The sequence below is a fragment of the Hyla sarda genome, chromosome 3 (genome assembly GCF_029499605.1).
Source record: "Hyla sarda isolate aHylSar1 chromosome 3, aHylSar1.hap1, whole genome shotgun sequence".
NCBI classification, from domain to species: Eukaryota; Metazoa; Chordata; class Amphibia; order Anura; family Hylidae; genus Hyla; species Hyla sarda.
The window spans coordinates 47,067,410-47,094,696 of NC_079191.1; the positions used below are offsets into that span (position 1 = coordinate 47,067,410).

Genomic DNA, 27,287 nt, shown 5'->3' on the forward strand with positions numbered 1-27,287 from the left:
AACCCTACCCCATATTATCTTGATCCCACCTCCAAATTCAACTGTGGTAGTAATCTTCGTAAACCACAGAGCGCTCCAAATGCCCTGATCTAGAGATGCCAGTAATGCCCCTTTATTTTGCTATAATATCCTGACTTTGTAGTGACCGGTTATGCGTATAGTTGAGCCACCTTGCTAACATTCCACCCTCTAGTACTGCTGTGTGGTCCAAATCATGATTTAGTACACTATTCTGATTCAACCAAACTGCCCCTAGCAGTGTGCTCACCCCACAGAATTACTTACAAAATTGTGGCAGCAATACATATAAAAAGTGTCCATAGAGTTACATCAGTACCCTTATAAAGCATGGTCTTCTCCGTGGTCTTGCACTGCCCTCTACACTTCTAACAGGACCTTATATTTGTGTAGTCAATTGAGCGTGAGAAAATCCAACATGACCAACTCTTCACCTTCTCCATCATGACCAACTCTTCACCTTCTCCAACATGAACAACTCTTCACCTTCTCCAACATGACCAACTCTTCACCTTCTCCAACATGACCAACTCTTCACCTTCTCCAACATGACCAACTCTTCACCTTCTCCAACATGACCAACTCTTCACCTTCTCCAACATGACCAACTCTTCACCTTCTCTCCACCAACATGACCAACTCTTCACCTTCTCTCCACCAACATGACCAACTCTTCACCTTCTCCAACATGACCAACTCTTCACCTTCTCCAACATGACCAACTCTTCACCTTCTCCATCATGACCAAGTCTTCACCTTCTCTCCACCAACATGACCAACCCTTCTCTCCACCAACAGCTGCTTTCAGGAAGAGATGGAAGGACACCAAACATATAATATGGTTGGCCGATCCCACCAAATTGGCAATCCAACAGTTTATGGAGGAGCTCTTGGACATATCAAAGTAGACCGGCAGTAAATAATCATTGGGAAGAGAAGACATCTGGAGGGGCATAAAACACTCTAGGTTCTAGAAGTGTGCTACATTATGAAGCTGTTTCCACTGCAGTAGCCATTAGGGCACAGCCATACTTTCAAAATATTGATCCTGGAACCTATTAGAGGTAACAGATTTAAAGGGGTATTCCGGCTTTATACATCTTATCCCCTATCCAAAGGATAGGGGATAAGATGTATGATCGCTGGGGACCCCCATGATCTCCTTTTGGATAGGGGATAAGATGTATAAACCCGGAATACCCCTTTAAAGGAATATATTTTCCACCACCATGTTAAAGGAAACCCATCATCCCTTTCATGCTTGAACAGGGTGACCCTGGTGGTTTTTTCCCACCCCACCAGTCTTTACTAATAGAGCTCTCTATATAACTGAACAGGGGAAAAAAATCAATCAACCAAGGCTGGTGGGGCTGGAAAGAAGCCGCCATGGACCACCAAATAACTAGTAGTTCAGGCTGCATGAAAGGTATGACAGGTTCCCATTTAATCTCTACAATAAAGACAATAAGACAGATTATATCAATGCGAGTCAGATGTTTATTTTCAGTTTTCACAACATCAAACCATTTACATCACTTTGATAGAGAGTTTACAATACTGCCATGCAAGCTCCAAAGACAGCCAGTGTCCCCTATGGACGTGATGCAGTATAACAGAGGGAACGTGGTACCAAGCAGCAGCCAGTCTTCTCTCTGCTTAAAGGGTTTGGGGTCTGGGATTCTGAACACAAACACCACTTGCAGAAGAATATTATATAGTGATGTCAGCCGGAGCCATGTCAATTGCATTGTACTTTTATGGCACTAGATCATTTGTACGATGAGGTCACTTGACTATCGTGTCATCAGGCCAGGAACATTTTCTGAGATTTAGAATTTTTTAGCAAAACTGATGGAGACATAAATGTGGCTCTGTATATCCGAGTTCAGCATAGAACTAACAGGGGCGACGAAGACCTTGGGGGATACATGGTTTCCGATTATTTAATTTAGTATTCAGGAACCGCAACCTTTGGCCCTACGGCATGCTGGACGTTGTAGTTTTGAAACAGCTTGAGAGCCACAGTTCAAGAACCATTATTCTAGATAAAGCTGTGAGTCCTGCATCCCCCGCCAAACAGGGGCCGATAGCTTTTCCTAAACCGAAACTCAAAAAGAAAGTGGGGTGGGAAGGCGGGACTCGTTTTACATGAAAATGCTAAACCAAATCATCAGACCATAGACTATATATCCAAAAATTCAGAATATCCCCCTCTATATCATACTGCCCTTATGGTATCTTAGGGGACTTGACAGAGCCGGCCCAGGACTAACTACACGTAGAATTTAGGAAATGAACTTACGGCCGTTCTAATCCTGTACGCCATGTGTAATGTTTCGTGCATTTATAAAGGTCACTAAATAATAGAAGACATTTCCAGGACACGTCTACACAACGCCCGCTTGTCTGGTAAACCACGTATCATTGACCATGGGGTGTCCGGCGAATCCTCACAGATACTGCATCACAGGAGCATTGAACATCGATATAACACCATAGCAAGCAATGACCAATAGACAGTGATACCGAATGTTAAACATCTAGGGGGAGATTTATCAAAACCTGTGCAAAGGAAAAGTTGGCCAGTTGCCCATAGCAACCAATCAGATCCCTTCTTTCATTTTGCAGAGGCCTTGTTAAAAATGAAAGAAGCGAGCTGATTGGTTGCTATGGGCAACTGGACAACTTTTTCTTTGCACAGATTTTGATAAATCTCCCCCCTAATGTTTTGCTGCATGCATCTAAAGAGTCGTGGTAGAAGCTGGCCCTGTGAGACAAGATCTGGACAGACTGTCTGCATTCCTCTACACCAGTATTTCCCAACCAGTGCGCCTCCAGCTGTTGCAAAACTACAACTCCCAGCATGCCCGGACAGCCTTTGGCTGTCCGGGCATGCTGGGAGTTGTAGTTTCGCAACAGCTGGAGGCACACTGGTTGGGAAATACTGCTCTACACAAACTAAAAGGTAACCATTGATGGCTGTCAATATGTTAAAAGGAAATCTGTCAGTAGTATCACCCGCACTTAAACTGTTACACAGGCTTGTAGTGCGGGTGATGCTGATTAAAACGGTACTCACATTGTGTAGATTCGCCCAGCCGTTCTGCCACAAATTGTGTTTTTTCTATATATGCTAATGAGGGCCTTGGGGCATGGGCGGAGCTAGGATCCGAGCTTCAGGCACCTTGACGTCATCTTGGCTTCAGGGACCCTGACGTCATCTTCCCCCGGGTGGCCGCTGCGCCCGGCTCATCAATATTCATAAAACCTCTCCCTGCTCCTTCGGCTGTGTTATAGTACTGCGCATGCACAGATTACTGTGCAACGACGTCTGCAGCTGTGAAGCCGGGGGGAACGCCGCTTCCGGGAGGACACAGTAAGCGGCGCATGCGCAGTACTATAAACACAGCCGAAGGAGCAGGGAGTGGGTTTATGAATATCGATGAGCCGGTGATGTTAAGTATTGTCCAATGTGTGAAAAACGCCATACGCATGCGCGAGTTTACGCCATTAGCGTACGCTACGCTAATTGCTTAATGTTGCGTATGCGCAGTAGTTCTAGCGTAGGATCACGCCTGCGCAGTGCGTTACCTGCTTGTTATCAGCGTAGAAAAACGCCATAAAGTTTTTTTTACAATCTGTGGAAAACATACGTATGCGCGATTAGTGTAGTGTACGTTAGGTCTATGCAAATAGCGTAGACTCGCGCATGCGTATGGCATTTTTCACAGATTGGAAAATACTTTACATCACCGGGCGCAGTGGCCACCCGGTGAAGATGACGTCAGGGTGTCTGAAGCTTGGATCGGAGCTCCGCCCCCATGCCCCAAGGCCCTAATTAGCATATATAGTAAAAACAGCTGGGCGAATCTACACAATGGGGGAGATTTATCAAAACCTGTCTAGAGGAAAAGTTGCTGAGTTGCCCATAGCAACCAATCAGAACGTTTCTTTCATTTTTGAAAAGTCCTGTGAAAAATGAAAGATGCGATCCAATTGGTTGCTATGGGCAACTGGACAACATTTTCTCTGCACAGGTTTTGATAAATCTCCCCCAATGTGAGTACAATTTTAATCAGCATCACCCGCACTACAAGCCTCTGTAAGGCTGAGTTCACATCATGTTTTAGGCAATACGGGACCGGCTGGGGAGAGCTAAAACCGGGCGCTCCCGTATCCCTGCCGTATGTAATGTATCTCAATGAGCCGACTGTAGTGAAACGCTGACTCCGTTCGGCTCATTTTTGCCCTGTATGCAGTTTTCCCATCGGACCTTAAAAAATTAGCCGCCCAGAGTCCGCGTTTACTCAGATCGGCTTATTGAAATACATTACATATGGGCCACATACGGCAGGGATATGGGAGCGCCCGGTTTTAGCTTTCCCCAGCCATATGCGGACCTGTATTGCCTAAAACGTGATGTAAACCCTGTCTAATAGGTTAAGTGCGGTTGATACTACTGACAGATTTCCTTTAAGACCTTCTTTGGCCCTGTAGGTTTTTAGCCATCAAAAATGGGAACACATCCTAGTGGGGAGGAGACTACATTGCCCTATGACACGTTTCCACATCTTATAGATTTTAGTCCCATTATTGAGGAAAAAAAGAATAGATGTCCTGATCGGGCACCCATGAAGAATCATTTAATATCAATTGGCACCTTAAGAAAACTTTGGCAATATTTTGTCAATTGTTTATATATGTATTTAATGTGCATCACATCCAAAGAGGAGCGCAACACACAGTGATACTGACTAGAGGACCATAACCCAAGAAAAAGATATAGGCCCAGATTTATCAAACTGTGTGAGAGAAAAAAAAATGGAGGGATTTTCCCACAGCAACCAATCACAGTTCAGCTAACGAGCTGAGGTAAAGTGAAAGCTGAGCTGTGATTGGTTGTTGTGGGAAAATCCCTCCATTTTTTCTCTCACACAATTTGATACATCTGGGCTATAGTATCAATGACTTGTCATTTGATGGTGGTCAGATTCTCAACTCATCTAGAACATGCAGTAGGGTACAGACTCTATAGTACAAGGGCATCACAAACACTTCACGGAGGGTACACTCACTACTGTTATGGCACAGAGACTCAATACAGTTACAGACTACATGTGAGGAATAACCAATACCATTGACCCTGGAAAATATTTAGAAACAAGGGAAAACACACCACATATTAATGAAGAAGAATGACAAAATGGAGGGTTGGATCACTGAGGTGGGCTTGTAGAATTCTTCACATCCTGGTGCATTTGACACAAGTTTGAGGCTTTACTGTGTATATTTCCAACAGTTTGTGCCTTACACAATATATTGACTGGGGAATAGTATCCCTATGCCATAGGACAGAGTTCTTCCAACCTGAAGCTATTCAGCTATCTCCCAAAATGCTGAGAGTTGTAGTCCCGCTACTGCTGGAGAGCTACAGCTTAGAGTCCATTGTTTTAGGTCATGGGGTGTTCTGCCCACTTGTTTTGTCCATATTATCATACTATAGTCTTGGTTGTTTATTTTGTTAGATTTCATATGAACCAGAGACATATGTAGTCACAGTGGGGGCCCATATGTATAACAATTTACAGTGTCCTGTATGACGCCTAGACGGCCATTCAGCCAATGTCCTATGTGTTCAGTAAAACCATCAGCTCTATTAATGTACCTGTCTGTGGAGACTTCTACAAGGAACAAGAATTCAGTATTTTATGGTCCAGTTATAACCCAGTGAAATGAGGGACACCATTAAAGTCAGTGGGGTCCATTGTGCTCCCTTAAAGGGGTATTCAAATACATCTTATCCCCTATACAAAAGGATAGGGGATAAGATGTCTGATCTCGGGGGCCCGCTGCTGGTATGAGTCTCCAGTCTCGAAAACCTCTTAGTTTACAGGACTGGAGACGTGACGTCATGCCACCCCCGTGATATCACGCCACGCCCCCTCCATTCATGTCTATGGGAGGGGGCGTGACGGCCGTCACGCCCCCTCCCATAGACATGAATGGAGGGGGCGTGGCGTGGCATCACGAGGGGGGTGGCGTGACGTCACTTCTCCAGTCCCGGAAAAAGAGGTTTCCGAGACTGGAGATGCGGCCCCGCGGGTGCTGCACAGAGATCGTGGGGGGGGGGTGTTTCCAGTAGCGGGCCCCCCTGCGATCAGACATCTTATGCTTTGGATAGGGGATAAGATGTATTTGGCCGGAATACCCCTTTAAAGCGAAACTTTCTACTGCTGAACAGAATCTGCGATGGGCACCCTGAATGGAAAATCTGATTCAATTGTGAACCTATCCTAAACTATGCAGACGCTGCAATATGGTCATATACACAGCGTATCTACTGTATCTTTAAAGCTTCTTCTATGTGAATGTGATGCAATAATAAAACATAACAGAGCACAAAACTTCTCAGTCTTAAAGGGACAGCATCAATTAAATAATAAGTTTGCCCCTATACTTGCATCGTGTTTACAACATATTTATGTTAATTGTATGGACTGTTGTCCAAATGGGATCAAATGCCCTTTGTTAATGCTCCGTTTTATACTATATGGATATGATGATCTATAGGCAATGCCCTCAATGGCCCCAGGTATCCTTATAACATTTGCATCTGATGACAACGTCCCATTCCACCATCAGAGAAGCTGACAAGAGCCTAGTCCAAGTAGTAGTCCTGGTTAGAGTTGCCAATACCACCACTCCACCCTCCATTCTGCCCCCCCCCCCCCATATCAACCAACCAACATAATACAGCGAGCTAATGGATTTCATGAAGACAAATCACAAATACGGTGAATGAATACCCCAATGTGGAAGAGTAAAGGATGATAAAGTGACAGTGTCCCTTTAAGTAACACATGATCAGAGGCCAGATCTTCTCTTTTCACGAGAAAACAATAGCAGTGTTGGGACTACGGCCGATGAGGATGGGATTCTGTGCTCTTTACTAAGTTACTTGCTGGATTTTGCACTTAAATATTTTCCAGGTCATTTTAAGGAAATAATGTTAAGGACCACAATCTGTAGGAGACTTTTTTGGGGCGAATGATGAAAAGGGATGCTGAAAAGGATGGAATGAGCACATGAACAGGCTGAACAGATGGAGACTGCGTTTAAAGGATACTCTCTCGCTCTTCGGCAAAGCCAACGGTGTCAGAGGAGGTCACTGTCTGCAGCTCTGACGCGTCTTTAGCCAGTCGGCTGTACCCTGCACGTTGTCCTCTCTTGTGGGTCGTGCGCTTCAGGTTTTCATTGTGTACTGGGCTGGACCCTGGGACCACAATTATTGGAGACTCTTCTTTTGCTTCTGCCGTTGCATCAAAGTTTTGATTTCCGGTGTTATTGTTGAGGGTCACGGTGCTGGGAGTGCGGTTGAGATTGAAGCCCTTTTGGCATGGTGGCCAGTTCTCCTCAGGACTGCTGGCTATAAGACTGCTCTCTGATGGGCTTTTCTTGCCTTCAGAGCAGATTGACATGCGTGCTATAGAGGGGTCCTGAAGGCCGCTCAGACTATTGGGTATTCCCCGCTTACTTCGCATGCGGTCATCCTCAAGCTCTATGAGGTTGGCCTTTTCCAGTTGGGAATCATCCGTACCCTCATTGTTGAGAGAATGGTTGGGTGAACTTTCATTGGACCTGACGCCAGAGTCAGAAGAATCTTTCTTATCGAGGATAGCGTCAGACAGATATTCCTTGGCCTTGATGAATGATCTCGCAGGATCTGCTGCATGATCGGTCACCTTCTTCTCTGTAGCGGAATCTGTTTTTTTGTCTTTGCCATCTTTAAGAAGAGGAGTGTTATCGGATTCCTCCGGCCCGGATTCGTCTTCATCACTCGGGAGCTTCTGATAGCGCATACCACTTCCTTTAAGCTTTATATCTGGTGCTTGGAAGAGGCTTGATCTCTCTGCACTCTTCTTACCAGGAAGCAGTTTGGAACCAGACTGATCGGACTTCTCATCTTCTTCAGTAATTGGGTCCAAGGGAGAAACATCTGTAGTGGACACTGTTGAGGATGTATAATCAGCTACGTCATTTCTCTTCAAGAAATTCTTCCTTCCATCTTCTTGCTTCTGTTCAGTTTCCTTCCCTTTCTCCTGCTCCATGGAAGAATGCAAGGAGCTGACAGATGTACTCTGCCCAATGTAGTAGGCACTGGAGCTCAATGGGGAAGATCTGCCACTTATTGTACTCGATCCCATTCCCCCTTCTATTTGAGCCATCTGAGCGATGTACTCTCTATAAGCATCTCTGTATTCTGCCTGAACTTTGTCGGTCAGCCTCGATATATCATTGCTGGACTCTTGGGAATTAAGACTGGATAAACTTGGGGTCCTGGGTGCCCTTCCCTGCAATACAAATGGATAACACAAACATTAATGCAAAACCATTGGTCTTATTTGTATAATCTATTGCTAGATTATCCTAGGTTTAGATATGTCTGGCAATCTAGGGTACAGTATTATCCTAGGTTCAAATATGTCTGGCAATCTAGCGTACAGTATTATCCTAGGTTCAAATATGTCTGGCAATCTAGCGTACAGTAGTTTCAGAAACCGGATCCAAAAATGTTGCATGGAACATTTTCTGATCCAGTAAACCAAATTGAAAGGCTACTAGGCGATAGGTTCAACGCTGAATGCTGGGTGGAACAAATCCAGCTTGCTGCATCTGGCATTCCGATGCAGAATATCTATACATCTCCAGTCGTGTGTGCAAACTAGAGATGAGCGAACTTACAGTAAATTCGATTCGTCACGAACTTCTCGGCTCGGCAGTTCATGTCTTAGCCTGCATAAATTAGTTCAGCTTTCAGGAGCTCCGGTGGGCTGGAAAAGGTGGATACAGTCCTAGGAAAGAGTCTTCTAGGACCGTATCCACCTTTTCCAGCCCACGGGAGCACCTGAAAGCTGAACTCATTTATGCAGGAAAAGGCATCAACTGCCGAGCCGAGAAGTTCGTGACGAATCGAATTTACTGTAAGTTCGCTCATCTCTAGTGCAGACCTTTAAAGGGTTACTCTGCCCCTAGACATCTTATCCCCTATCTAAAGGATAGGGGATAGGGGATAAGATGTCTGATCATGGGGGTCCTGCCGCTGCAGCAACCCCGTTCATGAGCTGCACGGAGCGAAGATCGTTCCGTGGATGATGACGGGCGATACAGGGGCCGGGGTATCGTGACGTCACGGCTTTGCCCCCTCGTGACGTCACACCCCGCGAGGGGGCGTGACAGGAGCGTATGAACGGGGGTGCTGCAGGAGAGATTGCGGGACCCCCGCGATCAGACATCTTATCCCCAAACCTTTAAATAGGGGATAAGATGTTTAGGTTCAGAGTACCCCTTTAAGCAACTCATTAAATTTGTACAGTAATGTGCACAGTGGTGCTCCAGGTTACCATGACATGGCTCCATTCACAGAGATGTGTTATAGTTCTCTGCACAGTGTATGGCACCAATGTGAAGGGACCAACTGAATGGGGGAAAACGGTACTGAAACCCTTCCAACCTCAGGACAGGAGGGGGTCCTGGCAGTGTGATCTCCACCAATCAGAAAGTGATGGCATGTCCTAGAACAGTATTTCCCAACCAGTGTGTCTCCAGCTGTTGCAAAACTACAACTCTCAGCATGCCCGGACAGCCAAAGGCTGTCCGGGCATGCTGGGAGTTGTAGTTTTGCAACAGCTGGAGGCACATTGGTTGGGAAACACTGTCCTAGACGTATCTCATCGCTTTCTATAATGGACACATTCATGATGGAGTTCATCTACAGATTCACATACCGGCTGTCTTTTTGAAGATAGACACAATGCTGTAGTCAATGCCGCGGTTTCTCTGCACTATTGACCTCCCCATTTAGTATCATAACCACGTACGTACCGGCTGCCAGCTCATGGCGTTAACTCGGGGAGCCTCTTCAAAACCAAGCGTGTTAAGTTCCTCAAAACTGAAGCCAAAATCATAGTTCTGGTTAGCGAGGTCGGTGTGAGGCAAGTCTGGATTTGGCACTGGACGGCGGCTCACGTCGCTGTGACCCCCTACGTTTCTGACCGGTTCCGGCATTCGGGCTTCGTCAGGATGTATCTGCTGCATTTCGGAGTTTCTCATGTCTTGGACCTTTTTACAAGAGGGGGACAGCATTGACATCATAACTTTACACACAGAAAACCTTTGTAGACTGAAACTAAGTATAGTGAGTGTATGGTCCCGTATGAACTCTGACCTACATAACATTTTTGCCTTTGAAAATCAATTACTTAGGGCAGTATTCCCCAACCAGGGTGCCTCCAGCTGTTGCAAAACAACAACTCCCATCATGCCGGCTGTCCGGGCATGATGGGAGTTGTAGTTTTGCACAGCTGGAGGCACCCTGGTTGGGGAACACTGACTTTGGGAATTAAAAAAAAAAAATACTGTCCAACATCTTTAACCCCTTAAGGACGCAGGACGTAAATATACGTCCTGGTGCGGTGGTACTTAACGCGCCAGGACGTACATTTACGTCCTAAGCATAACCGCGGGCATCGGAGCGATGCCCGTGTCATGCGCGGCTGATCCCGGCTGCTGATCGCAGCCAGGGACCCGCCGGCAATGGCCGACGCCCGCGATCTCGCGGGCGTCCGCCATTAACCCCTCAGGTGCCGGTATCAATACAGATCCCGGCATCTGCGGCAGTTCGCGATTTGAATGAATGATCGGATCGCCCGCAGCGCTGCTGCGGGGATCCGATCATTCATACCGCCGCACGGAGGTCCCCTCTCCTTCCTCCTTGCGGCTCCCGGCGTCTTCAGCTCTGGTCTGTGATCGAGCAGACCAGAGCAGGAGATGACCGATAATACTGATCTGTTCTATGTCCTATACATAGAACAGATCAGTATTAGCAATCATGGTATTGCTATGAATAGTCCCCTATGGGGACTATTCAAGTGTAAAAAAAAATGTAAAAAAATGTAAAAGTAAAAAAAAAGTGAAAAATCCCCTCCCCCAATAAAAAAGTAAAACGTCCGTTTTTTCCTATTTTACCCCCAAAAAGCGTAAATTTTTTTTTTATAGACATATTTGGTATCGCCGCGTGCGTAAATGTCCGAACTATTAAAATAAAATGTTAATGATCCCGTACGGTGAACGGCGTGAACGAAAAAAAAAAAAAAAAGTCCAAAATTCCTACTTTTTAAATACATTTTATTAAAAAAAAAATTATAAAAAATGTATTAAAAGTTTTTTATATGCAAATGTGGTATCAAAAAAAAAGTACAGATCATGGCGCAAAAAATGAGCCCCCATACCGCCGCTTATACGCAAAAATAAAAAAGTTAGGGGTCATCAAAATAAAGTGATTATAAACATACTAATTTGGTTAAAAAGTTTGTGATTTTTTTTTAAGCGCAACAATAATATAAAAGTATATAATAATGGGTATCATTTTAATCGTATTGACCCTCAGAATAAAGAACACACGTCATTTTTACCATAAATTGTACGGCGTGAAAACGAAACCTCACAAAATTAGAAAAATTGCGTTTTTCGTTTTAATTTCCCCACAAAAATAGTGTTTTTTTTTGCGCCATACATTTTATGATATAATGAGTGATGTAATTACAAAGGACAACTGGTCGCGCAAAAAACAAGCCCTCATACTAGTCTGTGGATGAAAATATAAAAGAGTTATGATTTTTAGAAGGCGAGGAGGAAAAAAGGAAAACGTAAAAATTTAATTGTCTGAGTCCTTAAGGCCAAAATGGGCTGAGTCCTTAAGGGGTTAAAGGGGTACTCCGGTGAAAAACTTTTTTTTTTTTTTTTTTTTTTTTTTTAATCAACTGGTGCCAGAAAGTTAAACAGATTTGTAAATTACTTCTATTAAAAAATCTTAATCCTTCCTGTACTTATTAGCTGCTGAATACTACAGCGGAAATTATTTTCTTTTTGAAACACAGAGCTCTCTGCTGACATCACGAGCACAGTGCTCTCTGCTGACATCTCTGTCCATTTTATGAACTGTCCACAACAGCATATGTTTGCTATGGGGATTTCTTTTTACCCTGGACAGTTCCTAAAAATGGACAGAGATGTCAGCAGAGAGCACTGTGCTCGTGATGTCAGCAGAGAGCTCTGTGTTTCAAACGGAAAAGAATTTTCACTGTAGTATTCAGCAGCTAATAAGTACAGGAAGGATTAAGATTATTTAATAGAAGTAATTTACAAATCTCTAACTTTCTGGTACCAGTTGATTAAAAAAAAAAAAAAAAGTTTTTCACCAGAGTACCCCTTTAACATCGCCATGTGCGGGTCCGACCCTCCTATAAACCGGAATTTTTTATTGACTTAATATGCAGGTAAGATCATTTAGAGCTACGATGCAGAGAGGGCTGGATTTATCTAGGCCAAGACAATCCATGTATGCAAATTCCCTGTGCCAATAGCTAACAGTTCTTAGTTCGGGAAAGGACATGAAGTAAGGCCGGGACCACACCACGTTTTTGCAATACAGTTCCCGTATAAGCTTTCAATTTGAAAACCGTACGGAACCGTATTGAAAACCGTATGCATTGAGTCCATTGAAAGCCGTATGCCAAAAGATGCATACAGTCGTGTCCGTTTTGCATCCTGTACGGTTTTGTCAGTTTTTTCCCCGTACCCAAAACCGTAGCCTACCACGGTTTTTGGTTCGGGTGAAAAATCGTATTGAAACGTATACATTTAAAAAACATTTTTTTAACATGGGAGTCAATGGGAACCGCACAGAACTTTATGTGCGTACGGTTCCATCCGGTTTGCACTAGGGATGCACTGATATATCGGCCGAAAATAGCTATTTTGGGGAAATGCCGAAACGACAAAAAATTTGCCGATAATGACCCACCTCCCCTGCATGCCCACAGCACAAGTTACAAACACTGCCAGTGACGTAGCGCGGGGGGTGCAGGGGGGGCCGGGCGCAAATCTGGTGGGGCGCGCTCTCCGGGATAGGAATACTTCTTTTTATGTGCCCGGGCCGGCTCCCGTGTGTGGCTGCAGGCGGGGGCCGACCAGAGCATATAAAAACTAATACTGTATACTAAAAACCAGGGGGCCTCCAGCTGTTGTGAAACTACAACTCCCAGCATGCCCGGACCGGCAAAGGCTGTCCGGGCATGCTGGGAGTTGTAGTTTCACAACAGCTGGAGGCCCCCTGGTTTTTAGTATACAATATTAGGTTTTATATGTTCTGGTTGGCCCCCGCCTGCAGCCACACACGGGAGCCGGCCCGGGCACATAAAAATAAGTATTCCTATCCCGGACATCCCTGTGTCCCGAGAAATCTTTTCGGGACATAAGGATGTCCGCCGGTCACTCACCATTCCCCGGCCAGCGCGCGTCCTCCTTTAGTCCTTCGCTTCTCCGCCTCTATGGTTGTACGCAAGGGACATCATGTGCCATGCGTACAACCATAGAGACGCAGGAGGACCGCAGGATCGTCGCAGGACGCGCGCTGGCCGGGGCCTGGTAAGTGACCGTGTCATCTTCTGTAGTGTTCCGGTCACCGCTCCTCCGGTCCCGGCACCTACTGCTATGGTCCATAGGCCATAGCAGTAGATGTGACCCCGGGCCGGAGGAGCGGTGACCGGATCACTGTGGGGGCAGCAGTACAGACATACAGCCTCCAGCCATACACTGTATATGGCTGGAAGCTGTATGTCTGTGGGGTGGGGGGAAGTTTCCTACTATTGTGGGGGAACTGCTGACCTAATGTGGGGGGAGCTGCCTAATATTGTTGGGGGGAGCTGCCTAATATTGTTGGGGGGAGCTGCCTAATATTGTTGGGGGGAGCTGCCTAATATTGTGGGGGAACTGCCTACTATTGTGGGGGAACTGCCTACTATTGTGGGGGAACTGCCTACTATTGTGGGGGAACTGCTGACCTAATGTGGAGGGGAGCTGCCTACAAATGTGGGGGGAGCTGCCTAATATTGTGGGGGAACTGCCTACTATTGTGGGGAGCTGCCTAATATTGTGGGGGAAATGCTGACCTAATGTGGGGGAGCTGCCTACTATTGTGGGGAACTGCTACTATTGTGGGGGAGCTGCCTACTATTGTTGGGGAGCTGCCTACTATTGTTGGGGAGCTGCCTACTATTGTGGGGGAGCTGCCTATTAATGTGGGGGAGCTGCCTACTATTGTGGGGGAGCTGCCTACTATTGTGGGGGAGCTGCCTACTATTGTGGGGGATCTGCCTACTATTGTGGGGGAACTCCCGACCTAATGTGGGGGAGCTGGCAATCTAATGTGGGGGAATCTAATCTAATGAGCGGAGCGCTGCATTTTACCAGAAGACGGGGAGAAGTCATTTTTGGTTTCGGTATCGGTCGGACATTTTTTTTTTATTTCGGTTTCGTTTCGGTTCTGAAATTTCCATTTCGGTGCACCTCTAGTTTTCACCATACGGTTTTTGACTTTACACAGTTTTTTTTTCTTGGAATTTCAATCAAACAAGTGAAACTTTATTTATAATGGAGTGAAAAGTTAAAAACGTATGTTTTTTTTTTTTCTTTTTTCTTAAAAAACAGATGCAACCGGACATCATTTTTCAAACCGTATACGGATTCAAATTTGTACACACGTTTTGATGCAGTTTAGTCCGGTTTTGAGGAATCTGTTTTTTATCAAAAACCTGATACGGGAACTGTATTGCAGAAACGTGGTGTGAATGCAGCCGAAGAAGAGCAGAGAGGATATACCCAGAGGGCATCCAATATGGCCACTATGGTGCAGTATGGAGCAGTCAGTACAATAGCGCATGATCAACCCCTACATGTGCATGAAATGGCTCTGTAAGTACAAGGTTCTTTGCCATAAGCAGTTTTGAGGCTTTTCACCAATCATATATTATTTGTGACGGTATAAATGTGACCACCGTCCTTACCACGCTCTTAAATAGGTGCCAGTCCCCAAAGTTCATGTTCATCTCCTTCTTCAGCTCATCCATGCTGCACTGTGCCAGGACGCGTCCATTAATGTTTGCCTGGGTGAGTAACAGAGCGAATGAGAAAACAGATCACAGCTAATATACTTACACTTCACCCCAAAGATACCTCAACTATGACAGCCAATGAGAACAGTACCGGTGTAGCAGTACATGCAATGCAGTCCAAACTGGTGCAAAGAGACAGTATTTTGTTTTTCACCCTAAACTTCTAAGGGCGTTCACATTGGTGTTGTGCTCCAGTATATGGAGCTCCGTCGGAACAACAGGAGTTAAAGAGGTGCTCTGGTGGAAAACAATTTTTTTTTAATCAACTGGTGCCAGAAAGTTAAACAGATTTGTAAATTACTTCTATTTTAAAATCTTAATCCATCCAGTACTTATCAGCTGCTGTATACTACAAAGGAAGTTCTTTTCTTTTTGAATTTCTTTTAAGTCTGACCACAGTGCTCTCTGCTGACACTTCTGACCATGTCAGGAACTGTCCGGAGCAGGATTGGTTTGCTATGGGGATTTGCTCCTGCACTGGACAGTTCCTGACACAGACAGAGGTGTCAGCAGAGTACACTGCGGTTAGACAATAGAAATTCAAAAAGAAAAGAACTTCCTCTGTAGTATACAGCAGCTGATAAGTACTCTAAAGATTAAGATTTTTAAATAGAAGCAATTTACAAATCTGTTTAACTTTCCAGCACCCGTTTATTTAAAAAAAAAAAATAAATTCTACCGGAGAACCCCTTTAAGCAAATAAAAAAAAAAATAGTGCAAGTTCCATTCTCTGCTAAACTCCACAAAAACACTGGATCCCCAACGAACCTTATTAAAGTCAATAGGAACTGTCGGGACCCGGTTCTGTCAGTTGTGCTTCGACCCATTTTGGGTCCATTTGACACTAAGAAAAAAGAACCAAACTGACCCAGAATGGGAGCACAACGGCAATGTGAACTTAGCCTAAAGTGTGAAGGCATAAGTTGTGTAATCTCATGCATTACCCAATAATATACAGACCTTGCGGATGGTCGCAGTGTACTGGGCCAACATGCTCTGGTCAATGCCTTCAATCTGCTTGAGTTTTTCACACACCGTATCGACGTTCATGGATCCCAGAGCAGAACTGTGCGGTCCGACAACATTGCTGCCTGCAACCTGCATGAGAATAAGATGGTTTAAGCCCCGGGTGCAAGAAGTTACCGAATCCCTGCAGACCTGCCTTGTCTGTGGACAAAGAATATATAACATGTTGTGGACTAAGCCCAAGGGCCAATATACACAATAATATGCCCGCGTCATCGAAGGAACACTAGAAATTTAATGATTCCACTAATCTGAACTTCGTTCCCCATTGGAATCTATGTTGATCTAAGTTGGGTTCTGTAGAACAATGGGGGTTGGGGGGTCTTGCTGCCTCATGACACACACTATTAATGTCATCTATCTGATACGGGCCCAAGACACTAACAGTTGTCTCCCTCAAGATTTCCACTCAAGAGCTGGTCCTGCAGGACTCCTGCTAATAGGAACGGTGTTCCTGCTGTAAAAAAAAGTGCAGGAACTCCGTTCCCATGCATTCCTGCAGGACTGGACACTATACTGCATATGTTGACACTGGATTCGCCGCACAGAAATATACAAAAATAGTTCTAGATAAACTCAATGTAAGGATAAGGCAGTGTTTCCCATCTAGGGTGCCTCTAGGTGTTGCAAAACTACAACTCCCAGAATGCCTGGACAGCCAAAGGCTGCCAAAGGCTGTCCAGGCATGCAGGAAATTGTAGTTTTGCAACATCTGGAGGCACCCTGGTTGAGAAACACTGGGATAAGGTAAGACCCTAGATCAGTGTTTCTCAACCAGTGAGCCTCCAGCTGTTGCAAAACTACAACTCCCAGAATGCCAGGACAGCCGACGGCTGCCCGGACATGCTGGAAATAATAGTTTTGCAACAGCTGGAGGCTCACAGGTTAGGAAACACTGCATTGGATAGTGTTAATATATGGCGATAGGAAAGATATTGCTAATCTAGATACAGTGTTCCCTCAGGTCACTATATTTCCAACATACAAAGGTCTTTTCTGGATCATCGTAACTTAAAACCAGACTGGGAGTGTTGGGGCTGGTATTCAAACAGGACAACCAGGCTCAATTATGGCAAAAAACATGCCTTGTTCTGTGATATGGCGAAGATAGTCATGTGGGGTAAAAACAGGGGTCAAGTTCTGGAAAGAAAAAGTGTGCAAACTCCTGCTAATGGGAACAGTGCTCCTGCTGTGGAAAAAGTGCAGGAACTCCGTACCCAAGCGTTCCTGCAGGAAGTATGCCCTGGGTAAAATCATTGCTTATTGAACGACTATGAAAAGAAAAAAAGCAGGAACACCACAAAACAGCGGGTGAATCTCTACATTATGGGTAGGTCCAGTTCCTGGATTCCCCCACACCCGACCTCAAGGCCAAGTGTCAGGTCGCTTGTGCAGACTTTGAGCTTTGGGTAAGATAGATGTGATCGAATGTACCGATCCCAATTTAACTTACTTCAGGCAGGGTAACAAAGCTGAAAGGCTCTAGGCCCATTTAGCGCGGGGCAGCCATCCTCCATCTCGTGTATCGGCCCTTAGGTACCAAACGATACTATTATATGCAGTACAGTTGTATGTATGGTTGTGTATGACCTGCCTGACCTACAAGACATCTTTCTAGAATCAGTCACTACTGCAGTAAGACATATCCATTCCCTATACACGGCTTCCTCACACAAGTACAGTTATGTGCAGCAGAACATAATACTCATATGGTGACCCAGATTGGGAGAAGGCGGGATGTCACATGTAACACAAGTGTCAAAACAGATGCGTATAAAAGAGTTACAGAGAGGAGATCCTTTTATACATTTATACATACACACACTGGTGACCATGTCTACATGGTCACCAGTATATACATATACACATATTATACAAATACACATATATATATATATATATATATATACATACACAGTGGTCCCTCAACATACGATGGTAATCCGTTCCAAATGGACCATTGTTTGTTGAAACCATCGTATGTTGAGGGATCCGTGCAATGTAAAGTATAGGACAGTGGGCTCCAACCTGTGGACCTCCAGATGTTTCAAAACTACAACTCCCAGCATGCCCGGACAGCCGTTGGCTGTCCGGGCATGCTGGGAGTTGTAGTTTTGCAACATCTGGAGGTCCGCAGGTTGAAGACCACTGGTATTGGAGGTTATACTCACCTGTCCCCACCGCTTCGGACCGTCACCGCTCGTCACCGCTGCCCTGGATGTCGCCCTCCATCGCTGTCGCCGCGTTCCCGAGGTGTCCCCGACGCTCCGGCAAGGCCTCTGCTTCCCCGGCATGCTCGCTCTCAGTCGCCGCCATCACGTCGCTGCGCACGCCGCTCCTATTGGATGACGGGACGGCGTGCGCAGTGATGTGATGACGACGATGTAGAGCGCCGACAATGCAGGGGATCCCGGAGAGGAGGCGCCGGAGCCCTGAGAACAGGTAAGTGATCGTCAGCGGACCACACGGGGCACCGTAAACGGCTATCCGGTGGCGGGTGAAGCAGTCTGCGCTGCCGGATAGCCGTTTATGCGATGGCCCCGACATACAAAAGCATCGTATGTTGATGCTGCCTTCAACATGCAATGGCCTCTGAGAGTGATCGTATGTCAGGGCCATCGTAGGTCGGGGGTGACTGTACACACATATACATACACGCACACATATAAAAACGAAAGAAATAACTAACTTTCCATTTTACTGTGGTCACTGGGAAAAGGGGGGGGGGGGGGGGTGTCCCCGACATTTTCACAAAATGTAGGGAAACCTTAGTAAATACCGTGGAAAAAAATTGTAGTGAATTAAAACCCACAAAGAAACCTACACTCCACTCTTAGTAAATTAGAGCCATAAAGGCCATGCTGAGCTGCAGCATGCACTCCTCCTCTCTCCCCACCCCTCTCTGTATGACTGATATATGCTGTGACTGGGGAGAGGGGATGGAGGAATGCTGCAGCTGAGGCCGGACTCTATGTCTCTTAAAGGGGTACTCCACTGGCCAGCATTTGGAAGTAAATGTTCCGAACGCTGTTTTCGCACTGCCAGCGGAGTACCCCTTTAATCAGGAGGGTCACTAGTTAGAGGCAACCTGATAATAATAGTACCATATCACCAGGTACTGACTATAAAAGGCATGTGACAATCATTATATTACAGTACATTCATAGTCTCGCTTCCATTAAAGGGGTACTCCGGTGAAAACTTTTTTTCTTTTAAATCAACTGGTGGCAGAAAGTTAAACATATTTGTAAATTTTTGGAATGCTCTCTGATGACATCACGAGCACAGTTCTCTCTGCTGACGTCATTATAATAATAATAACGCTTTATTTATTGTTGTCCTTAGTGGGATTTGAACCCAAGTCCCCAGCACTGTAAGGAAGCAGTGCTAACCACTGAGCCACCATGCTGCCCTTCGCATACATCTGCTATGCACGGTTGCTAAAATGGACAGAGATGTCAGCAGAGAGCACTGTGCTCGGGATGTCATCAGTGTTCCAAAAAGAAAGGAATTCCCTCTGTAGCATTCAGCAGCTAATAAGTACTGGAAGGATTAAGATTTTTTTAATAGAAGTAATTTACAAATATGTGTAACTTTCTGCCACCAGTTGATTTAAAAGAAAAAAAGGTTTTCACCGGAGTACCCCTTTAATCTGACACAGACCACAGCCCTATGATAACTCAGCACTTCACCCAATGATTTCATATTTAAGGAGTGTTACTCTGGATTGTAAGAGGATCCAACTTGACCCAGATCTACTTGAGTACTCGAGAGCACTTGGCAAATTCCTATGTTGTCCATGGTCAAGGTTACAACATTTAAATGAGTCATGTATTAGAAAGGAGCGTAGACTTTCTGTAAAACAGGAAATTACTAACAAAATGTTTGCTTTTCATAATTGGTGACACTTCCTCCAGATTAGTTTATATTGGAGGAGAGACAAGAGTATGCAAGAGACACGTAATGAGAAAATATGGAACAGCTACCGACAGCCAAACACGTACCGAAACTCTGACCACCCTACAGAGATCTGCTTGTCCTGATTCATGTGGTGCCAGGTACGGGGGTGCTCCGGGGTGGCACAGTCTACAGTGATACTGGACGCTTCTTCTAAGCCAACATGGAACAAGTTACGCAGAATCACTTGGGTTTTATGTTCATGGCTATGAGGTCTTCTTTCCAAATTGTTTTGTATATTAAAACACACTACGGCCAGGAAAAGTAGGCATAAGTGTTTATTCCAGGTTTCCTACTGACCTTTTTCCCTCAAAAGGAATATTAAATGGATTGTCTCATTATTAACAGTGTACCTACCAGTTCAAAAATGTATTAAAAACCTGCATGGCCTTTGTAAGATTAACCCTTCGGAGTGGTGACAAGGTGATCTAGATGCCCTCACTGCTATTTTAGGCCTTGAGAACTGCCTAATGGTCCACAGGAATTTAGCGTTCTCTACATTTTAGGGTAGTGGGACCAGAGCTGGGCTGTGTGCCAGTAGTACACACACAGGACAGCCTTTCCCTTGCTTCTCTGGCCAATCACATCACAGCAAACTCCTCTCTAAAGTGCTGATTCAAGTGCACTGAACAGGCTGGCAATGTGCTTGGGTATTATTTATACATAGTACAAGTGCAAGGTGCTGTGAAAGCAAAAATTAAAGAAACCGCAGCACCACAAGGATGGGGGTTACACTAAGCAATGGATTGCTGCTGCTGACGATGATGGTAAAAACAAGCTAAAGGGAAGGGCAGATTACATTGCAGCACTGTGGACATACAGCAGTAGTAGGTATTAAGAGGTATTATGGGTAGTAAGAGATAGTTCATAAGGTTGAAAAAAGACCAGAGTCCATCAAGTTCAACCTATAACCCTAATAAGTTGATCCAGAGGAAGGTGAAAAACCCTCATACTAGAAGTAAAAATTCCTTCCCGACACCAAATATTACAGTCAGAATAAATCCCTGGATCAGCCTTCTGTCCCTATAGATCTAGAATCCATAACTTGTAATGTTATTATTCTCCAAAAATGCATCCAGACCCCTTTTAAATTCTTTTACAAAGATCACCTTCTCAGGCAGAGAATTCCACAGTCTCACTGCTCTTACAGTAAAGAACCCCCGTCTGTGCTGGTGTAGAAACCTTCTTTCCTCTAGACGTAGAGGATGCCCCCTTGTTATAGATACAGTCCTGGGTATAAATAGGTCATGGGAGAGATCTCTGTACTGTTCCCTGATATATTTATACATAGTTATTAGGTCTCCCCTAAGCCTTCTTTTTTCTAAACTAAATAACCCTAATTCTAATAATCTTTCTGGGTACTGTAGTCCTCCCATTCCCCGTATTACTCTGGTTGTCCGTCTTTGAACCCTCTCCAGCTCCACTATATCTTTCTTGTACACTGGTGCCCAGTACTGTACACAGTATTCTATGTGTGGTCTGACTAGTGATTTGTACAGCGGTAGAATTATTTCCTTGTCATGGGCATCTATGTCCCTATTAATGCACCCGGGGTCACCTTTTGACCCCTTTTTAAATATTGGCACCATATTTGCCATGCGCCAGTCCCTGTTACTATAGAGTCCTTTAATATAAATAGGGGTCTGTCTATTACATTAATTCCTTTAGTACACGGGGGTGAATGCCATCTGGACCTGGTGATTTGTCTATTTTGATTTTTTGTAGGCGGCACTGTACTTCTTCCTGGGTTAGACAGGTGACCTGTACTGGGGAGTTTACCTTATCACACTGTATTTCAAATGAAATTTCATTTTCCTCGGTGATTACAGTGGAGAAGAATTTGTTTAATATATTTGCTTTTTCCTGATCCCTGTCTTTAATTTCTTCCTCATCATTTTTTAAAGGGCTCACACTTTCATTTTTAACCCTTTTGCTATTTATATAGTTAAACAACATTTTGGGGTTAGTTTTACTCTCTTTGGCAATGAATCTTTCTGTCTCTACTTTTATCTGTTTTTTTTTTTTTCTATAGCTTTTTAGTAGTTTAAATGCTTTATTTTTGTCATTTATTGCCCCTTTAACATTTTTGTTCATCCATATTGGTTTTCTTTTATTTCTGACCATTTTATTCCCATAAAGTATATTCATCTTACAGTGAGAATTTAAGATATTTTTTAAAGTTTCCCATTTAGTCTCAGTATTCTTGTGTTTGAGGACATTATCCCATTTTATATTGTTAAGGGCTTCTCTGAGTTGATCAAACTTTGCCTTCCGAAAGTTCATTGTTTTTGTGGCCCCTCGAGAGATTCCCTTATTGAAGAACAAGTTATAATGTATTATATTATGATCACTATTCCATAGGTTTCCTTCTACTTGCACATTAGTTACTCTATCAGGTCTGTTGGTTAATATTAAGTCTAGTAGGGCGCCCCCTCTGGTCGGGCCCTGCACCATTTGGGACAGATAATTGTCTTTATAGTCAGAAACCTGTTTCCTTTATGAGATTCACAGGTCTCAGTCTCCCAGTTTATATCAGGATAGTTAAAGTCCACCTTTATCAGGACAATATGATTTGCTGCCTTGTTTATTTGCCTCAGTAATTGATCTTCTGCCTCTTCCATTATGTTTGGTGGCTTATAGCAAACCCCTATCAGGTTTTTTATTTATTTTTATCTCCATATATTTCTACCCATAATGACTCCACATTATTGTTTCCCTCCCATATATCCTCTCACAGTGCGGCCTTCAGACTATTTCACATAAAGACAGACTCCTCCCCCTTTCCGTTTTGTTCGATCCTTCCTGAATAGACTATAACCCTGTATGGTGACTGCCCAGTCACAGCTATCACCCAACCAAGTCTTCCCCCTCTATGTTGTAGGTCACCCCTCCCCCAGTCCATAGTTTAAACACTCCTCTACCCTTCTAGCCATCTTCTCCCCAAGCACAGCTGCACTCACCCCATTGAGGTGCAGCCCGTCCCTACGGTAGAGCCGGTATCCAACAGAGAAGTCGGCCCAGTTCTCCATGAACCGAAACCCCTCCTTCCTACACCAACTTCTGAGCCACTTGTTTACCTCCCTAATCTCCCACTGCCTCTCTGGTGCGGCTTGTGGTACAGGTAATATTTCAGAAAATACTACCTTGGAGGTCCTTGCCTTAAGCTTGCAGCCTAAATCCCTGAAATAATTTTTAAGGACACTCCACCTACCTCTTACTTTGTCATTGGTGCCAATATGTACCATGACTGCTGGGTCCTCTCCAGCCCCACCCAGCAACCTGTCAACCCGATCCGTGATGTGCCGAACTTGAGCGCCAGGAAGACAACACACTGTTTGGCGATCCCAGTCTTTGTAACAGATCGCCCTCTCTGTCCCCCTAATAACTGAGTCCCCCACTACCAGTACCTGTCTGGCCTGCCCTGCACTCCTCCCTCCCTCCTTAGTATACCAGACACCACCTCTCTCTTCCACTGCCTGGAAGTGAATGCAAAAAAAAAAGCAAAGGGGGAGGCCTTGATTTGGTTCCTTTTTTCAGGGGTAAGGAACCAAATTTACAATTTTTTGGTAAATAAGGTGATTTACAAATGTGTTAGAAATCACATAGGCTGAAAGTTTTTTCAACCGAAAATAACCATTACAGTAAAAAAACATAAGATCCTTCCTTTTAATGACTCAAATGATGTGTTTGTGTGTAAATATCGCTGTTACATGCTTATGTTGCCCTTGGTGTTTTTTTTTAATTCCCTTTCTTAATGTTCAGTTAGGGTGCATTCCCACGTGGCGTATTTTGCTGCGTATTTGGTGCTGCGTATTTTCCTACCCATTGACTTCAACAGGGAAAATAAAATACGCAGCAGCAAATACGCCGCGTGTGAACGTACCCTTAAGCTGTGCAAAGTGCTTGCGGTCAATGTAATGCAGGATAGGTCCTCCAGACTTATTCTTTGTAGTCCTGAACAGAGGACCACTGTATAAACTCAGAATTCCCTAATAGGGTGTATCAACAACTCCTAAATGTAATGCCCCGATTTAATCCATAGCAACCAATAACAGCTCAGCGTTCATTTCTCATACTGATCTTCATGCTGTGACCAAATATTGTGATCACTTTCAGACATAAATATGTCTTTTCGACTGTGACCTCCATGACCAACCATTGTTGCATAGCCAAGGCACAGTAGGAGCTTTACCTAATCTACAAGGGTGAACAGACATTACTTTTTTTTACCTTGGATAATATTAGGCAGTTTTTTTTTTTTATATAGATTATAAATCTTCTGGGTGAAGTGGGGACTTGCAATCACAATAAGGGCGCACAACTGTGTCGAATTAATCTGATGTGGAAGCTTTAGAGAACAAGATACACCAATCTGCCTAATATTATTTACATCCCCCTTGAGCCACTAAACAGTTCTGGATTCCACAAGACCTCTCCACGTCTCCTGGTATCTGGCACCAAGACATTAGCAGCCGATCCAGTAAAGTCCAGTAAATTGTGGGGGTGCTGCCTCCATAGATTGGACTTACTTTTACAGCACATCCGACAGATGATCGATTGGATTGAGATCGAATAAATTTGGAGGTCAAGTCAACACTTTAAACTAGTGTTCCTCAGACTATTCCTCCAGTTTTTACTCTTTTGCAAAAAAGGAATACTGCTACCATGAAGGGTTGTACTTGCCCTACAATTTTTTCCCCTACATTTTGCTATTTTTTCTTTTTACACATGCTCTGATCTGTAGGGTTTTTCTCAGCTCAAATCCACTTCATTTTCTGTGGAAACCTTAGTAAAAATGTTTTTTTTTTTTTGTGAAAATGTCGGGGACACCTCCCCTTTATGACAGTCACGCCCACTTTTCCAGACAGCCTCACCCTTTTTCGGGTTTTCTCAGTAAAATGGAGAGTTAGTCGGGTTTTCAATTCTGACACAAATTCTGACATGACATGTTTTGTCGGGTTGTGCGCCATATTCTGGCGCATTGCGCCAGAATATGGCGCGCAACCAGACAAAACATGTCGTGTTTAGAATAGTAAATCGGGGCCAATGTGTCCATAGGTAGTACGTGTTACAGTTATATCCACGTAATGTCCAGAGCATTACACTGTCCTCTCTTCCCAAGTGATAAATGGACTTCCCAGCCAAGAAGACAGAGATAAATGGACTTCCAAGGTGCGGTGGGGGCCTTTTGCGGCGCTGACTCGGAACAAGTACGTCAGGTGAGTATAAAAGGTTTATTAAAATGCAACGCGTTTCACCGCGCTTGCGCGGCTTCATCAGGCATGATCAGATGCCTGATGAAGCCGAGCAAGCGCTGTGAAACGCGGTGCATTTTAATAAACCTTTTATACTCACCTGACGTGCTTGTTCCGAGTCGGCGCCGCAAAAGACCCCCACCGCACCTTGGAAGTCCATTTATCTCTGTCTTCTTGGCTGGGAGGCTGCAGGCCAGGCTCTAACGATCCATATACGCTGTCCATTGTTGTGTGTGAGCTCACACAACCCCCTGGGGTAAGAGGCTCTAAAAAGAATCCCTTTGCCCTCACACACCCAGTTGCTTTTTCGCTATGGAGCGCTCTCTTTTGTATTTTTAGATCTCTTCCCAAGTGACGCACATGCATCGGGCCGTTTGCAAGATGGAAAAGAAAATGGGATTCATCACACCAGGTCACCTTCTTCCATTGCTTTGTGGCCCAGTTCTGATGCTTATGTTCCCTCTGTAGGAGCTTTTGGTGGTGGACAGGGGTCAGCATGGGCACAGCCCCATACACATCAAGCTGCAATGCCCTGCGTGTTTTGACAACTTTTTTTTATCAGCAATTAAAGGGGTACTCCGCTGCTCATCATTTGGAACAAACTGTACCTAATGCTGGATCCGGCGCTAGGAGCTCGTGACGTTATAACCCCCCCCCCCCCCTCAATGCAAGTCTACGGGAGGGGGCATGACAGCCGTCACGCCCCTTCCCATAGACTTGCATTAAGGGGGCGGGGCGTGACAACATGATGAGGGGGGCTATGACGTTGACAACACCCCTGAGAAAGTCGCTTAGCGACGGAACCTCGTCCTCATCTGACGTGACCCCGTCCTTACCTGATTGAAAGTCCATCTTTGTCTCTTGTCTATTATCATTATTAGATTATTTCTATTGTTCAGGCATTTGACTATTGTGGCTTAGGTTAGGTATTTCTGAGACATTATTTCTTATATCTTGCTTACTATAGTTAGGTTATTCGGGACGGGGTCACTTACCTCTGGGAGGGGGTTCATGGCCTCTCTCCAGGGTTGTGCTGTGCTCTGTGTGAGCGTTTTTAATTGGTTTTAAATGTCCCTGTGTACATGTTTTTGATGTATTCATTTGTATATGTGATATAATAAAATGGTTGCATTAATTATATATATATATTGTGTCGTGATGTACGCTTTTCTTCAGCGATCACTTTTCTTTAGTGACCGAGCTCCCGGCACCGGCTCCAGCGTTAGAAACAGTTTCTTCCAAACGCTGAGCAGCAGAGTACCTCTTTAAGGATCAGACCAGAAGGGCTAATCTTTTGGGTATGTTCACACTAAAGAATCTCTACATGGAATTCTGATCCAAATGAACTACAAGAATACAAAATAACCATGGCTGTATCACTATTTTTATTTAGCAGTGACAAGGCAGTATATATTTGGTGTTACTTTCCCTTTCTTCAGCGTTTATTTTTCACGGCAAATTGCCATTTCGGATCATTTCTGCTCCGTTTACCATGGGGTAGAAAGGTGGAAATGTATCTCTAATTCGGTAGTGTGAACGTACCAAAACTCCCCACACTCATCAATGAGCCATGGGCACCTATCACACTATTGCCGTTTACCAGCAGTCATTCCTTGGACCACTTAGGTAGGTACTTACCACTATATTTACTGTTCTGGGGATACTCTGACCTAGTCATGTAGACTTCACCTCAGATCCTTACATTTTACCACTGACTGTTCACTTGTGGCCCTCTATATATATATATATATATATATATATATATATATATATATATATATATATATATATATATATCCTACCCCTTTAGGTACCATTTTAGCAAGATATTCAATTCATTCACTTTACCTGTCATTGGTTTTGATGCTATAGTCAATTGGGGTATAACAGTTTGGGACTTACAAGGTAGGTGAGTGCCCTAGTATTTAGTTGTCACCTTTGATTTTTGTTAATCAATTGGTTAAAGTTAAACAGATTTGTAAATTACTTCTATTAAAAAAAATCTTTATCCTTCCAGTAC

At 44.4% G+C, this 27,287-nt stretch overlaps 1 protein-coding gene across 4 annotated transcripts in view; it reads right to left on the reverse strand.

Moving 5' to 3' along the window:
* Positions 1–1,492: 1,492 nt before the first annotated feature.
* KIDINS220 (kinase D interacting substrate 220) overlaps positions 1,493–27,287 on the reverse strand; it is a 188,457-nt gene continuing 162,662 nt past the window's right edge. For all 4 annotated transcript variants that reach the window (XM_056564135.1, XM_056564134.1, XM_056564131.1 and 1 more), the window contains 4 exons: positions 15,990–16,127; positions 14,922–15,020; positions 9,901–10,137; positions 1,493–8,369 (listed from right to left, as the gene is read on the reverse strand). In XM_056564135.1, coding sequence (XP_056420110.1) covers positions 7,134–8,369; positions 9,901–10,137; positions 14,922–15,020; positions 15,990–16,127 — 1,710 coding nt within the window. In that variant the 3' untranslated portion in view covers positions 1,493–7,133. The remainder of the gene's footprint in view (positions 8,370–9,900; positions 10,138–14,921; positions 15,021–15,989; positions 16,128–27,287) is intronic.